This window comes from Phallusia mammillata, chromosome 5 (assembly GCF_965637545.1).
Source record: "Phallusia mammillata chromosome 5, kaPhaMamm4.hap1.1, whole genome shotgun sequence".
NCBI lineage: Eukaryota > Metazoa > Chordata > Ascidiacea > Phlebobranchia > Ascidiidae > Phallusia > Phallusia mammillata.
In genome coordinates, this window is record NC_137256.1 from 9,676,047 (window position 1) to 9,691,217 (window position 15,171).

The 15,171-nt window shown below is 36.2% G+C and overlaps 5 protein-coding genes across 6 annotated transcripts; 3 read left to right on the forward strand and 2 right to left on the reverse strand.

The window, feature by feature from the left end:
* The first annotated feature begins 861 nt into the window (after nt 1-861).
* LOC145230365 (peptidyl-prolyl cis-trans isomerase FKBP1A-like) lies at nt 862-2,245 on the forward strand. The gene is made up of 4 exons (XM_080095789.1): nt 862-1,091; nt 1,478-1,525; nt 1,581-1,693; nt 1,935-2,245. The coding sequence occupies exons 1-4, from the start codon at nt 1,055-1,057 to the stop codon at nt 2,061-2,063; spliced, it is 327 nt and encodes a 108-aa protein (XP_079951915.1). The 5' UTR covers nt 862-1,054; the 3' UTR covers nt 2,064-2,245.
* A 2,246-nt stretch (nt 2,246-4,491) lies between these two features.
* Nucleotides 4,492-8,945, reverse strand: LOC145228853 (polyglutamylase complex subunit TTLL1-like). 2 transcript variants are annotated; one of them, XM_080094061.1, is made up of 9 exons: nt 8,865-8,945; nt 8,605-8,697; nt 8,298-8,380; nt 8,107-8,236; nt 7,912-8,043; nt 7,684-7,853; nt 7,021-7,212; nt 5,774-5,963; nt 4,492-5,203 (listed from the first exon to the last, which is right to left on the reverse strand). In XM_080094061.1, exons 2-9 carry the CDS (start codon nt 8,683-8,685, stop codon nt 4,871-4,873), a joined length of 1,311 nt encoding a protein of 436 aa, XP_079950187.1. In that variant the 5' UTR covers nt 8,686-8,697; nt 8,865-8,945; the 3' UTR covers nt 4,492-4,870. The 2 variants fall into 2 exon arrangements, with proteins under 2 accessions (XP_079950187.1, XP_079950186.1); XM_080094060.1 differs by lacking the exon at nt 8,865-8,945 and having other exon boundaries at nt 8,605-8,764.
* Nucleotides 8,946-8,973: 28 nt separating this feature from the next.
* Nucleotides 8,974-10,179, forward strand: LOC145228854 (splicing factor 3B subunit 5-like). Its single transcript, XM_080094062.1, has 3 exons — nt 8,974-9,017; nt 9,260-9,436; nt 9,797-10,179. The coding sequence occupies exons 2-3, from the start codon at nt 9,304-9,306 to the stop codon at nt 9,922-9,924; spliced, it is 261 nt and encodes an 86-aa protein (XP_079950188.1). The 5' UTR covers nt 8,974-9,017; nt 9,260-9,303; the 3' UTR covers nt 9,925-10,179.
* LOC145228852 (chaperone Ric-8A-like) lies at nt 10,110-14,033 on the reverse strand. The gene is made up of 13 exons (XM_080094059.1): nt 13,793-14,033; nt 13,632-13,679; nt 13,386-13,563; nt 13,237-13,319; nt 12,951-13,168; nt 12,767-12,881; nt 12,613-12,707; nt 12,397-12,553; nt 12,244-12,336; nt 12,026-12,173; nt 10,757-10,904; nt 10,421-10,540; nt 10,110-10,356 (listed from the first exon to the last, which is right to left on the reverse strand). Exons 1-13 carry the CDS (start codon nt 13,877-13,879, stop codon nt 10,251-10,253), a joined length of 1,596 nt encoding a protein of 531 aa, XP_079950185.1. The 5' UTR covers nt 13,880-14,033; the 3' UTR covers nt 10,110-10,250.
* A 215-nt stretch (nt 14,034-14,248) lies between these two features.
* On the forward strand, nt 14,249-14,730 carry LOC145228855 (cytochrome c oxidase subunit 6B1-like). Its single transcript, XM_080094064.1, has one exon. It carries the CDS (start codon nt 14,350-14,352, stop codon nt 14,605-14,607), a length of 258 nt encoding a protein of 85 aa, XP_079950190.1. The 5' UTR covers nt 14,249-14,349; the 3' UTR covers nt 14,608-14,730.
* Nucleotides 14,731-15,171: the final 441 nt, after the last annotated feature.

The window sequence follows — 15,171 nt, forward strand, 5'->3', positions numbered from 1 at the left end:
TTATATCCCGATAAATGCAAAAGCAAATGATTCGTTAAACAAACCCCGTAACTTACATTTTAAAAAATGAGTGACAGAAAGATATAAACTTAAACGCATCTTACTTTTTAGCAGTATGAAAAATCTACGTTTGTTGACTTAAGCTTAAGTACCCTAGCTGGGGTACTACACTACAATTAAAGCAAGGACACGTTATCAAAATCTTTTACAGTTTGGAAGTGGAATGGTTTCCGATATATCGCTGTTTAAGAAGCAAACTCGTTGTAGCTTGTGCAAAGCCGGCTTAAAATTAATTGCTGCTGTTCCCGACATATAAAACCTGCCTCCGAATATTTACAGTACATTTAATACTATTAAATTTTGTTTTAATACCACATTGACATAATAGGGTCAACTGTCAACACCAGTGGGCCACAAGATTTCTATTGATCGCCACGCCCGCGCATTTTCCGACACACGCACAATTACAAGGCCACAATGTTCAGAATATTTTGCCAAGCTACCAGCAAAAAAGGCAGTTGAAAATCTTTATGCTTTTGTAACATGGTTGGTTTTATTCTTAAAGACAAAGGGGGGCGTTAGCTTCGATCTAGTTAAAGTAAATGTGCGTGTTATTCGACTTTGTTGTGGTTTTCTGGCGATATACATTGAAGACTGTGGCGACCTTGTAATTTGCTCCCTCGTTTTTTGTTCTGATCGTGAGAGAAAAGTTCGTTGAAATTAAATTTTTTCGTAGAAAAGGCAAAATTAGGGTTGCTTGTTTTCATTTTTGTAGTTTGGGGCGGACAGTATATTAGGAAACGATGTATAAAAATGTATTGGGCAAAACGTATTGCAAACTTAATCTACATAACATAGCTTTGTTGCAAATGCAAAGATGAACACGTTTAGCCACCGAACCTCTTTTAGGACGGAATTAGTTTACTTTGCTTAGGCGAAGTTGATACCTTAAAAAACTGCAACTGACTTACCATTTGTTTTTTTCTGTATTTTGTTGGTTTCATTTTTCAGATTTTTTTTTAGTACTCCAGGAAATAATTGTAAACGAAGAATCATGGGTGTTACTGTTGAAACTTTAACTCCTGGAGATGGTATGTTAACCAATGATTTTTTATATGTAGCCAATTTTTAAAAACAAACAGATTAAACACTTTATGGAACTATTATAACCCAATGTCGGTAAAAATCTTGCGTTGCATATTTTTTGCAATACTTCAGATTGTAACATGTGATTTTACCTAAGTTTTGACATGTTGTCTTCCTAAATGCGTATTATTATAAGTGTAAAATAAAGGGTGCAATAAAGGTAGTAAGGGTTGGGCTGGCAATAACTTATTTTTTTTATACATGTGATGGTATTTCTTGTTAGAAATTTTTAATATTTTTTAAGAATTGGGAAGAGCCTGTGTTGTTGTATTGATTGGATTTTCTGTAATAGCACAACACCACATTAATGTTTTATTGTTATTTTTTGCAGGCACAAATTTTCCCAAAGCAGGACAGACAGTTGTTGTTCACTACACAGGTAAGAAAAAATGGAATTCTTGTAATTCAATTCCTGTAACATTTTTTGTTTAAAGGAACTTTAACTAATGGTAACAAGTTTGATTCTTCCCGGGATCGTGGTAAACCATTTGAATTCAAAATTGGATGTGGCCAAGTCATTAGAGGCTGGGATGAAGGGGTTGCACAGGTAAATTGTGCATAACTTTTTTACAATAATGTTATATTACATGGCATTATTGTGCTGGACTCCGCAGTGTAGGTTTCTTCTACTTTCTGGTTTTTATTCCCAGGATGTCGAAAAAAACTTTACAGTCTGTCTTCATGTTAATGCCTTATATTTTAAACAAATATATTTTACAGATGTCTAAGGGACAGTCTGTCAGTAAAGCTTGTTAATGCCTTATATTTTAAACAATTATATTTTACAGATGTCTAAGGGACAAAGAGCTAAACTAACATGCACTCCAGACTATGCTTATGGAGCCAATGGTGCAGGAAATGTAATTCCACCAAATGCAACTCTTGTGTTTGATGTGGAACTCTTAGGCATGAAGTAAAGTAGCCATGCTGTAATTCTGCCCTGTATCATGGCCTTATTCGCCCACATTGGGAAATTGGTTCTGTAAACTAACCACTTTTGATGCTGCACTGGTATTAATACCCAAACTTTTGTGAAATTGTACACATCAAATTAAACATCAAACAAACTTTAATAAATCAATTGCAGTCCAAAAACAAATGTGTTTTATTTGTTACAAGTCAGAGTTGTATTCAAATTTGGGCAGATGTTAGTTATTCATCCAAATTTGATCCTCCTGAAGTTTGACTCTGAATGACCCAACGGTTCACCCAAAGGCCCCCAAAACGTATTTAAAAAAAAACGGTTGTTATGACTAAAGTGCTTGGAGTTACATGCATTGTTGTATGGTGCAATGTAAGGTATTTTAAAGAATTTTGTACCTAAAAAATGATTTACCCATTTTCACCCCTAAACCCTACAATATTCGTTTCTGTCTTACCCTGGTTTGTTAAACGCGTTTGGTCAAGAAAGAGTGCTTCAAATTTATTCAAATTTGGACAGATAATAGTTATTGATCCAAATTTGATCCTTCTGAAGTTTGACCCCAAACGACCTAGTGGTTCACCCACTGGCCCCCAAAACATTTTTTTTGAAAACGGCTGTAGTGACTAAAGTACATAATCAGGGAGTTTCATGCTTTGTTGGTTGGTTCAATGTAAGGTATGCCAAAGAATTTTGAATTTTGAAACCAAATTTTTGAAACTTATTGGATTTACCCATTTTTCACCCTTTAAACCCCGAAATAATCGGTTTTAGTTTTAGGCCAGAAATACAAGCCGAAATTTTCGAAAATTTTACCAATTGTTTGAGCAGGGGATTCGTTTAGTATTTAAAATTTTGCCAGTTACCCTTACAGCCCATAATATGTGTACACTATCAGTCAGATATAAGTCCCAAGGGAGTAATTCACTGGTTTACGATTAAGGCGACCGAGCGGGAGTGCTCAGCTTGACGTCTGGACAGACGTTTTACGAGACAGTCGTTCTGGGTGATTAGAACTCACCTAAGACGTAATTTCAACTGGATAAACGTGCTTCGGTTTCGTTTGTCTCAGGCAAAACGTTATTGATCAACATAAAGGTGAAAAAATAAACTTAAATTTTTCAAAAGCCGCGATAAATGGTCTTTAAATTCTCGTTGTCAGCTTGGCCGCCGCAAAACCACGGGTCACTAAAGGTTAACTTGTAGGCATTACAACACAATTAAGTATTTTTCGTCATAACGTAGCTTTTTCATTTTTGACAAATCAATTCAAGAATCAATACTTAAGTCACGTATAAATTAGGCAAAACGGTATTGTTGAACATTATAAAGGACTGCATGCTGTTAAAAACGATGTCAAAAGGTCATTAAACGGTCGTTTTTGCGAAACGAAGTTAAGTGAAAAACAAGTTGTTATGTATACCTTTGTAGCAAACGACTTTTCAATTTATAGTGTCTAATACAACAGTTAAGGCTTTCTAGGAAAATTTGTGTTTAAAAACTGACCTTAAACGACAATATCAAGGTCAAAGCAAGAGATTGAATTTAAAGTATTTTTCCCGTTCTTTTTACTGTTTTTTTGTAATTATATGACAATAATGACGCAAAAAGAATACGGACAAAAACTTTTAAGTTGAGTTAATGCTTAGTGAAAAATTTGTCCTCAAGAATCTAAAAATAACTGCAACATTTGTTTACCGTAAACCCGCATAAACACGCGTGTGGGGACCCATTCGTTTTTGCTTCCAAAAACAATCATATATGTAGATCACTTGATGTGTATAGTAAATTGGTAAATATGACATAGAATATATAAAATGGAAGTATATCAGAAAGCCACTTTTCTAGTTTTGGCAATTGTATTTGCCCCACAGTAACAAAGGTTGCACCCATGTGCTATACCACTGAAGTTAAAGGTATGTACCTTCAAAATATTTTACTGCAGTACTGAAAAAATCCATAAATTGTTATGGGGTATTAAGTGCATTAAAGAAACTTGTTGGTGGAGTCAATCTCCCACTGCAGAAAAGAGAACAAGTATTAAGAATCTCTAATTTTAATATTTAAATAAACGTTCCATTAGTTACACTTTAGACACAAATCTGCACATTTTTTTTCAAAATATTACCATTTCAGCCTGTCTCCAACAAAGTCACATACATTTTACTTTGAAAGCAAACCAATGCATCAAGTTTACTCGCTAATCGGACACTTTAATTTGTCCATATTAAAACACGTGACTGAAATTTTAAAATGCTTCGCGCGTCGCACAAAAACCAAACAGGGCCACGTGTTTGAAACCCTTGCAGTAACCTAAGTGGGCAATTCTGCGTAAATTCTCCAGCTCACAAAGAGAGCAAAATCAGGACTAAAGAAATATCAGAGAACATCTTGTAAAAGACTATTTTCTCTTTCACACACAGTTTTCATAAAAAATATATTTTAACGATCAAATCGGCGCCGAAAAAAGTCACCACGATACAAAAACATTCCCAGATATTTTGTACTTGATCCCACGTTCACTTTATACGGCCACGGTTCCAGAAGTATTCGACAACCTGCAAGCACTACACCCAGTGGTGGGATTCAGCTGGTTCACACCGGTTCTTCAGAACCGTCTCACGAAATTTTATGAGATCAGCGAACCGGTTAGCATTACTGGTTACAGTCAATGGACTTTTTGTAACCGAACCGGCTGAAAATTATGATTTCTGTGATAAAACCGGCTAACAAAAAAATTGAATCCCACCACTGGGTCACGGCACCAGAAGTAATCAACAATCAGCAAGCGCTACACCCATGTTATTTCCATGTTGCTGGTGCCCGACTCCTACTATGGTCTCGACCTCGTATGCCCCCGACCCCAGCTAGCAAGCCTCTGGACCTTGAATCACGTTCTGTGCTTGACCCACTAGCGCCACCACTTCCAGATGCGGCGAGTTCTTGCTGGTTTGCTAACTCTTCATCATAAAGAAGATCGTAATGTCCGTATGCTTCCTTTGGTGGTACTTTGTTCCATCGCACGTCAGGTAGTTCGCCGGTCGGTATAACGATATTTAGGGTGTCGTTCACTAGGTTGTATTTCATTATGCGGTCATTTGCGGTGGTGGATGAAAGTGACGGGGATGCATTGACCTATTTCACGAACAACACACAAATGTTAAGATGTTGTTTAAAACAGATTTTAATTCCATTTTCGATCGTATTTTTAAAGAAGGTAAATCAGGTTACAAAAACATCGCTTTGACATAAGAAGTACTTCCATATGTGGAAGTTCGCAGGCTAAGTTACGACAAAAGTGCCTAGCTTTTAGCGTTAGGGCCGATGTAAAGTTTAAAAAATTCCCTGCGTTTGCATTTTGCCAATTTTCCTACTAGACCTATCTCAGGGTGGCGGTTTTTCTGCCCAAATGGACTGGATTTTGGCATCAAGTTGCCGGTGGGTAAAAGGGTCATTTTTTGTTATTTGATATGAATGCGTTTATGGAAGTAGTTAAATGACGGTACAATTGGGCTTGTTTTTAATTTACTTCACATTTACGGTTTGGGGGGTAGTTTGGAAGAGCAGAGTTGCCTTTTTTAGAGTTTAACCTGGCAACGCTGACCTATCTTCCATTTGTCTTCATTCAGGAGAGCCTTTATCAACTAAACGTACTAATCCCAGATTTGGGGCTAAAAACATACTTTCAGCTGTCCGTCATCTCACCTCAATTAACCATGGTTTGAGCTTGTCGTCAATAATAATGTCGTAGCCGTAAACTTCGAAGCAATGTCGGTCATTGGCCATTGTTCCTGATACAGCTTTAAGTGACATCACAATTTCCCAGTGAATTTCGTCAAAGAGTTTGTCCGTGACCACTTTGCCACGCGTTCCTTCCAAGTATAGTCGGAGGTTACTGGAAGATTGAAATAGAATGGTGAAGTCTTTCTGCTTAAAGCGACCAGAAAAAAACATATATGGTTACTGGGCATTTTGAAATTACTGTTCGCTTCTCAAGTTGAAATGTTACGAAGCACACACACTGATGATTTTTGACCAACGAGGTCACTGCGCAAAGCGTCACATGAAAAATCAAAATCAACAAACATAGGCCCAATGCTTTGGTATATAGTTTTAGCCTCATTCAGTTATTGTCATTATTTATCTTTGAGGGTTGTTACTGTTCTTGAAAACACTTTTATAAATGCCTAAAGGCTGGAAATTTCATTAGTGTTGCTTCCTATTTATTAGTGATGTACCGAATGCTCGGTTTGCCGAAGTTACTCGGTCGAATCAACCATTTTTTTTTACAAAGATTCGGTTTCGGCCAAATATTTTGTTGCGATTGGGCCGAAACCGAACCTTTTACCAACACAAATTTATAGCGTAAAACGTGTCTTTTCTACTCAATAAGCTTCCACGCAGTCTTTCAAACTGGGCCATAACTAAAATTGTGTCAACTAAGTATTGTTTTAAAATATATTTTTCCACTCCAGACAAAAAGTTATGTGTTTTAATTGGCAGACTGGCAACCATGGCCGATACAACCTTAAACCCAGCGAAAGTACAATAATAATATAACACAACTGTTCAGTTGTGATAACACCACTGTTTGCATGGTAAAATTAATGTCAAACGTGTGGTCGGAAACCACCGGGCCACAAAGAGTTTGTTACCGGACCGTATATTTTTTCGGGTTAAATGCTTTAAATTTTGCCCATCTGTCCCAGGGAGAATAAACTAATTATGCGTTTTTAGTGCTAAATATTTGTAGGTTTTTGAAGACCGGTCCGCAATAAAATGTCAGTTTCAAAAACGGTCCGCAGTACAGAAATGGTTGCTGACCCCTGGTGTAGCGTAGCGTGACGTCATAAGTAATTCGTTCAATTCCGCCAAATTTATTGGCAAAACTACCGAATATGCGGTTTCGGCGGAACAAAATTGAGACAATTCGGTGCATCTCTTGTTCTTACCTAATAGTCCATTTACCGCCATGTACTGGGTTGTATTCCTCGCCGTGTTTTTGAATAGACACATTGGTAAGATGGACAAACATGTTGTCCAACTCATTCATGCTCTGGGTGTATTTGACCGTGCAGAAACGACAGAAACCCAGTCGGTATATGTAGCACTTCAATGGTCGATAGGATGTCACCAAAACATACCTGTCGGAAGTAGAATATGGTGTTTGTATCGCATGAAAAATGGAAGTCCTTATACTCAACATGCATGATTTTCTGGGTGAAACCGAAGCAATATAGTGGTAAAAGTTTTTGTGTTCCTTATCAGTGTTTGATTCAGATCAAAGCATTCGGTATTTTGCACTTAAATCGAGTGAACTTTTTGCATTTAGTTTTGCAGTGTAAACCCACAAGACCAATACGTAGATAAGACAAGTAACAACTAGAAACAAAGAGAAAAATAACTATGCCTATGCACACATAAAACTCAGTATTGGAAGGAAGCTTTAAATGCGACTATGTTGTGTTCACAAAAAAAAGTTAACCCAAATGTTTGCATAAATTAGTTAACCCAATTTAAATTGTAAACAGTTGCAGCGGAGGGCTCATTAAGTCTCAAGTAAAGCTAATTCTTGAACTAATCTGAAAATAAATATTATTTCCATAAATACTTACAATCTGAGGTCAAACTTTTTTCCTCCAATCAGAAGTGGATTGTCTATATATCTTGATATTACATAAGCATCTCTGGCTGAGGGTGGAGCAAAAGATGAGGTCCTACTGTCTCGTGACCACTTTTTAATCTGAGACAGCTTGTTGATGAGAAAAATCCCAATTCCTCTTGCCTAAAAAGTAAAATGGTGTAAGTTTGCTAAAACAATTTAAAAATCCGATTTTATTAACCTTGCCACAAGGTTTCATAATCCAAGTACTAGAAGGGTTTTTACGGAATTCTTCTACAAATAGATTGTAGTCTGCTGGAAGAAGAAACGTAACAGGTATGGAATCAAGGTGGATATATCTTCCTGTCTCATCCTAGAATAAATAAAATAAAATTAATGCATAGCAACTACTCATTGGCTGTTAAAGTTTTCCTACCTTTTCTGCTAATGGATGCCCTTCCTTATCCAGATCTTTTCGAAAGCGCTTTATATTTTTGACCATCAAATCCTTTCGGGTAAGCTCATAGTGATTTGGGTAGTGATTTATTATTTGATCATCAGACAACCTTAAATTTATAAATATAAGTAAGTGCTGCTAATTAAAGAGGATTCAAAACAAGTGAAAACCTGTATCCATTTTCCAAGCTAAATATATTTCTTGTTGTGTTGACATTTGTCCAATAAAAGTTCCAGTCCTCATCTGCTGAAACCTAAAGTTTGTTTTAGTCAAAACCATTTTACTTTTTAACATAAGGTACCAAAAGTTCACACAAATAAGTTTTAATAGATGACACAAGTTGACATAGGTTATAAATACTTGTTTACATGGATTTTAAAGCAAACAGTTCTAAAACTAAATTCAGATAAAACAGGTCCTGTGACATTTCAAGTCTAACTACACTTTTTAAAAAAAAGTTGCTTAATGTTGTCTTACCTGTGACCAACCCCTCTTTTCGAAGTTGTTGATTAGTACTGATTTTTCCAAATCGGTAGCATACTTCAGCTTTGCGCTCATTGTCTTGTCTTGCTACAAAGTAAAAACAGTTGCCAATATTCAACAACATACGATTTAGCTTTTTTGAACAGCACTTGGCAACGAAAACCCCCTATATTGAAACAATATTTTGCTTGTAAATTTAATTCAGATCTTATTCTGGCCGGTAAATAATAATAAGTACTTTTTTATGAACTTACCGAAATTTAAAAATAAATCAGTATTTTTTGCATGAGCCGTTTTTGAAAAAAATAACACCTGCAAAACAAAAAAATCATTAACCGGCAACGTGATTTCTATGAAACAATGCTCGTGAAACGTAAGACAAACGACAAGCAGCGAAATAGCGAATAGCAAGCGAATTCGTTGTTTAGTGTAACTGTAAGAAGAAAAAATACTAAATTCATTAGGTCAATCTTAAATGCACGCAAACTTCCTAAAGATAAACATTAATATGTATTTCGAGGACGAAAAAATAAAATAGTGGTATAGTTTTTAACTTCAGATTTTAGAAATCAATACCATATTTTTTTCGTGTTTAATCAGCTTTTTTTAATCAACACACAAATATTTTTGCACTGTTTATCTGTTACAGTTGTAATATACTATCTAGCAAGTCAGCAACAAACAGGCCTCAAAATGGGTGATAGATATAACATATTTTCCCAAATGGAACATCTCCAGTCCAAATATGTTGGAACCGGACACTCCGACACAACCAAATGGGAGTGGATGACCAATCAACATAGAGATACTCTTGCATCATATCTCGGTATGGTTTGATTTTGATCAGTACAAAAACATTAATGGTATAGTTATAACTTATGAGCTGATTTGGTTTATTGTGGGTTGTGTTTTTCATTTGGTAATATACCATGAATCATATTGTGGTTGTTTATTGCAGCAATGTCTTTTAGCACTGTTATTGACCTTTTTCTACAGTGTTTATTCTTATATATACTGCCATAGTTGGTGTGGAAACATGTTGTAAGATGTGAAACTGAAACATACAGCACACACACATGCAGTGTTATTGCTAAAGGGAACAATAAGCTTACAAGGATGACGGTTTAATAACTTAGCTATATTAATTCAGGAATATTTATCTTAATGTGATCTCTCTTTCTTTTAGGCCATCATGATTTGTTGACATACATAGCCATTGCTGAAAATGAATCGAAGGCTCGAGTGCGATTTAACTTGTTGGACAAAATGTTTCAGCCCTGTGGACCACCACCCGATAGACCAAATGTGGATTGAAAATAGTCAAATGTTCTGGCTAGTTTGAAGCAAGAAATTAGCTGATTTTAAATGTCAATCATTATCTTTACTGTTGCCTGTTTCAGTCCATTGACATACACTTTATGTATCACGATTAATATTTTATAAACAAAAGGAAACATTCAGAGACAATATAAAACATCACAGAAATAACAAATGGATGATTTTAACTGGCATTGATATTATGTGACAGTTTTTTCTTTCTGCGAAACAATAAAAGAAACACTTCTTTTACTGCAGGAAAATCCAGTTGCGGCAGTGTTACACAAATTCACATTACAACATATTGAAACATAGAAACACATTTAGTCAGAATCTGAATCCTCCTTTAATTCTGTGTCATGAACTTGTTGCTGCAATGGGACTAGAGATCCATCTGGTCCTATTCCCATTGGTTGAATGATGCTACCACTGCGAAAACAAAACGCATTGTGTTTTTGTTTCTAACACACTTCAGTAAAATCTTAAACCATACCTCGACAGCTTTGATATATCATTAGCAAGTTGTGCAGCAAGGTGCTCCTTTTGCTCATCAGTCATTCCCTCCATTGGGTTGCTCACTGGAAGGGGAATGTGACCAGTCACTGGATTAATTCTGAAGTCAAAAAGCATATCAATAAACCTTTACACTATGAATAAGTATTTCCTTGTAGGATCAGTCATGAAACTTTCAGTGAGCAATTGCGACACACTCAAATTAAATCATAGTATACCAGGCCTATTAATACTGTCGAAAATAAAAACTTATCCTTATCTCTGCACAATGCTTCTAGTACATCTTGACATACGTAGTTTGGCCTTGGTAACTTACTTTGTACTTGCTTCCTTGTACTCTTCAGTGTCACTGTCAGAGTCAGCATCAGAATACACAGTTTCACCATGTCCACCAGCTAACAGTCCGCGGGATGCAAGCAGGCCAGCGGCATTTCCATATCCAGTGTACTTGACAAAACGATCCACTAGCAAACAACACAAAAAGTTAAACATCCTCATTTTTGTCATTTAAGCTGCAGACAGTGCACACTTAAGGTCTCAATAGTGCAGATGGTGATAAGTGATAGGCCATATTGGCTAGTGTAGCCATCCAAGGAGGCTTTAGAGTTTAGACCAGGGGTGGGCAAATTTTTCAATGCACGGGCCGCATTCAAAAGTTCTTAATGTTGTCGAGCCGCATAGTAATTAACCACCGGCCGCCATTGTTTGCTTGTTTTTGTTTTAAAATGGTGTAAAGAAAGGTGTAAAGAATTTGGTTTATATCATATATATATATATATACCATTTAACTTGGTGCACAAGTTTAGCTAAACGAAGCTAACTGTTTATGACGTCATAATCTGTATTGTGACGATTGCGGTGCCTGTTTTTTCGCATTGTTTGCAAACAATAAGCGGATAAAAAGCCTGACGCATATAGTTACTAAGCTGGTAATCTTTTTTCCAGTCTCGCGAAATCTGTTTTTAGCAGTTTAAAAATCAAAATAGTTTTAGTTACGTCACGGCCGTTGACGATTCTGAAGCCGTTTTTTAACAGTTCGCAAAGTACTGCAACGACCTAAACTTGATGCAAAGTGACCAAAGTTTTAGCGTCAACAGTGCAAAGTGGGCTGTGTTTGAAAAAGTAAATTGCTTTTACTTTTATCGAACGAAAAATTGTGTCAAGTGACGATTAGCATAATAACGTGGCAGAAACAACAGGCAAAGGCACTTAAAAAGTATCTATGTTTAGTTCCTAAGTATGCTGGTACGGGTACAGATACTGCACATGGTATAGGTATCGGCAAGTCGCACCCTCGGTATTTTTTATTATTTTTTAAAAACTCTACGCATGTACTTGTAATACTATTCAGCGTGCTCGGAAACTTCCTCTATTAAATTTACTAACATTTGGCGGGCCGTAGTTTGCCCACCCCTGGTTTAGATGGTATATATATATGATATAAACCTATTTCTTTCCACCAGTAATTTTAAACAAAAACAAGCAAGCAATTGGCGGCTGTTGGTGCGGCCGTCATAGATAAAAGATTGTGCACCACTGTTCTAGACATTGTTACTTAACAGGGCATAATTGCAATAATACTGACCACTTTCCTTGCACAGCACAAAGAGAAAGTCAGCCACCCCTTCTTTCACATTCGTGTTAGTATGCGTAAACAATTTGATTAGTTTGTTGCGGAATCTTAGTCCTTCCTCTGGTCTATGCTTGAAATCTTTTCGTGGTGGCAATATTAACTGGCAGAACACAAACATGGTCATTGGTCATATAGTTAAAGTGTTATTTTAAGAAATCTCAATGACTTACATCTTTAAAAAACCTTCGAATTTCACTTGACCGCCGACAAAGATCACTAAGAAGAGCCAATATTGGATGGAGAATTTCGGTTTTGATTATGTCCTGCAAAAACACAAACAAACTCCATACTTTGTATTAAAGAACTCCAACCTTTCCACTTACATTCATTACTTTCTCTTTCAAAATGTCAACCAACACCATTACAGGCATAATCTCCTGTTTAATATCAGAAGGTGCAGTGTCGTCTTTGGACACAAGCAACAGCCTATCAATTGACATGCAGACTGGTGGTATGCTGTATATTGCATTGCCAGCAGAACTGTAACAAGAAACTCATCATGCCAAAGATGTACGTAATAGAGTTGACCTTAAACTGACCAGTGTAATCCCTCTGTTAATTCAGGAATGCTGCTTGTTGAAAGCAAAATTGTCCTGCAGTATTCCATTGTTAGGTTGAGCTCTTCTGTTTCATTCTATAAAACACACACATTTAAAGCACCAGACATTTGTTGTTGCTAAATTAGTAACATACCTCTGAATAAATTTTGGCATGTCTTAGATCCATGTTTAAGTTAAAAAGAACTTTAAGTAGCTCGCAGCATATTGTAGTCTTATCAGCTGTAAATTTTTTTCCATGATCTGTGTCTCTGCCAAAACAATGGTAATAGATTATATGTTGCGACAGATAAACATTACCGGCTACTTGCATTACTCACTCATTGTTTGTTGAACTTTCAAGGGTATTATTCAAGAAATCTAAAACACTTTTGCGGCCGTCACACTGCTCTGTAATTATCTTTCGACCCTCTGGATTTAATGCAGACACAAGAAATATGAGTTTTAAATTGATTACATTTTGATTGTGTGTATGTTTTTTGTGCGATCCAATTTTATGCACCAAAGCCTTTATAAATGAAGAATTCTTGCATAGACCCTGCAACAAACACAATTGCATTCACATCTGCACCAAAATCACTGTAGAGAGAATGTTGTTTTGTTTACCGTTGCATCTTTTGATAGGTATATGACATTGCACAAGCATTTACAGGCATTTAGTTCTACATCTGGTTCGCTGTATTTGTAATCTGGTGAATAACATTTCACTGGTTAAAAGTCTGGTTGTTGTGACTTAAAAACTGATGCTAACGTACCTTCATTTGCATTTAACTTTGCAAGGTTAAGAAGTAATTCATTTCCCCTTTTCTCAGTAAAGTGTTTGGCCACAACACTTTTATCTCTTGAGAGAAATCTTAGGGTGGTTACTGCTTCCACTGCATAGGGTAATAGTTTTGAAGCACAAAATAGTTGGATTATTTCTTTGGCCAGCTCCTGTAAACACAAGACATTATGTAGTATATAAATTCTCAAACAAAGCACACACCAGAAAAATGCCTTACCTGTTTAGAGATTCGTTGAGATTGCTGTAACTGTGGGTTACTTTGAAGCTACAAAAACAAATTTGGGTTGATATAAGAGATACATCTGTCTTTGTATTATTGCAAAGTTACATATTAAACATAATAAAAGGTTGGACATTTTGGAACGTAACAACACCTACGGTTTCATTGTATTCTTGGAGGGCTTGAGAAATTTCTGTTTCGTCTCCACTTTGAATAGCTCGTAATGCAGGTTCTTCAAGGTCCATAATAAATAGGCGACCAAGTTAACTCGATTTAAAGGTAAAATTTCCCTTAACTCTATTATCAACAAATTAATTTTGCAAAACTGTTGCAAAAACAAAGCCCAAGGATAAGATTCTTGTTGTCTTGTTTACAACAGCACGGCTGCATAAGTAGCGTACTAGGTACTAGCGTACGTCAAAAGGTGATGTGAATTAAGTGTGTAAAAATGTGTTACGCAAAATTTCAATTGAAAAGTGTAAATAATATTTAAAAAAATTAAATCTAAAACTTTGCTTGTGACGTATAAATGACTTTATGCAATAACAAAAACAGTTTGTGACGTAATAAGGGTATGAATCTATGATTTGCGACACGCGACATTCTGCAATCGGTAAATTAGTTATCACCTTGGTTTGTTTGCAAGAGTCAAAAGTCACGTACGAAATTCCGTTTTATTCTACATTTTGTTGGATTTCCACCTGTGACTTAAAAAATGGCGTCAATGCAAGACAGAATCAAGTTCTACAGAACAGCGCCGTTTGATCCAAGGTTTACTCAAACCAACCAGGCTCGCCACTGCTTTCAACACTACATGGATTATCACCGATGTAATACCATAATGTCGGAAAAATCGAAAGATACCACCGACTGTGATTACTTCAAGTTGTGCTACAAGTCTCTTTGTCCCAGTGAATGGATGGAAAGATTCGACAACTGGAAAGACGAGGGCATTTTTCCTGGCAAACTTTAAAACCTAATATTGTGTTTTGTTTATTGAGGATTCCATTTCCAGAACTTAAATTACTGTTTTGAAATGACACTACATCAAAATTCAAAAATTTAAATAGTAATAAACCTTTATTCAATGACCATTTGATACTCTGTGGTGTTTTTGGCCTATAGTAATACAGTGTTCCTTGATTGGTTTTTGAGGAAATAAGTGAAAATAATGAATAGATCACTTACTACATTCAGTAAAAGTGGACGAACCTACTACTTGGTCAAACCATTCACTTGTTTTCATACAATTTTACCAGGTTACTAATCAAATATGAATTTCAATGTGCATGTATGAATGAGGAAGCACTAAGTAAATGGCGCATCTACAATATATGAGATCACTATGATCACTTAGTGCACCTTAAAATCACTTCAATATCCATTGGTGCACCTTTATTCTGTTTGGTGCACTTTTATATCGCTCTGTGCAACTTTTTTCTTGCTCGGTCTTGGTGCACCTCTATATTGCTAAGTGCACCTTTACCTAGCTATGTGAAGGTACCAAGAGGCATAGAGGTGCAGCAGGTGATATAAA

Coding starts and splice junctions, on each gene's coding strand:
- LOC145230365 (XM_080095789.1), top strand. CDS start 1,055: ATGGGTGTTACTGTTGAAACTTTAACTCCTGGAGATG. Junction 1,526..1,580: donor AGTTGTTGTTCACTACACAG/GTAAGAAAAAAT, acceptor TTTTGTTTAAAG/GAACTTTAACTAATGGTAAC. Junction 1,694..1,934: donor GGGATGAAGGGGTTGCACAG/GTAAATTGTGCA, acceptor TATATTTTACAG/ATGTCTAAGGGACAAAGAGC.
- LOC145228853 (XM_080094061.1), bottom strand. CDS start 8,685: ATGAGCGCAAAGCTGAAGTATGCTACCGATTTGGAAAAATCAGTACTA. Junction 7,213..7,683: donor AAAAAGTTTGACCTCAGATT/GTAAGTATTTAT, acceptor TACTTCCGACAG/GTATGTTTTGGTGACATCCT. Junction 5,204..5,773: donor TCAAACCATGGTTAATTGAG/GTGAGATGACGG, acceptor TTCGTGAAATAG/GTCAATGCATCCCCGTCACT.
- LOC145228855 (XM_080094064.1), top strand. CDS start 14,350: ATGGCGTCAATGCAAGACAGAATCAAGTTCTACAGAACAGCGCCGTTT.
- LOC145228854 (XM_080094062.1), top strand. CDS start 9,304: ATGGGTGATAGATATAACATATTTTCCCAAATGGAACATCTCCAGTCC. Junction 9,437..9,796: donor TACTCTTGCATCATATCTCG/GTATGGTTTGAT, acceptor TCTTTCTTTTAG/GCCATCATGATTTGTTGACA.
- LOC145228852 (XM_080094059.1), bottom strand. CDS start 13,879: ATGGACCTTGAAGAACCTGCATTACGAGCTATTCAAAGTGGAGACGAA. Junction 12,882..12,950: donor GAAAGTTCAACAAACAATGA/GTGAGTAATGCA, acceptor TTGTTTTGGCAG/AGACACAGATCATGGAAAAA. Junction 12,337..12,396: donor TGAAAGAGAAAGTAATGAAT/GTAAGTGGAAAG, acceptor GTGTTTTTGCAG/GACATAATCAAAACCGAAAT.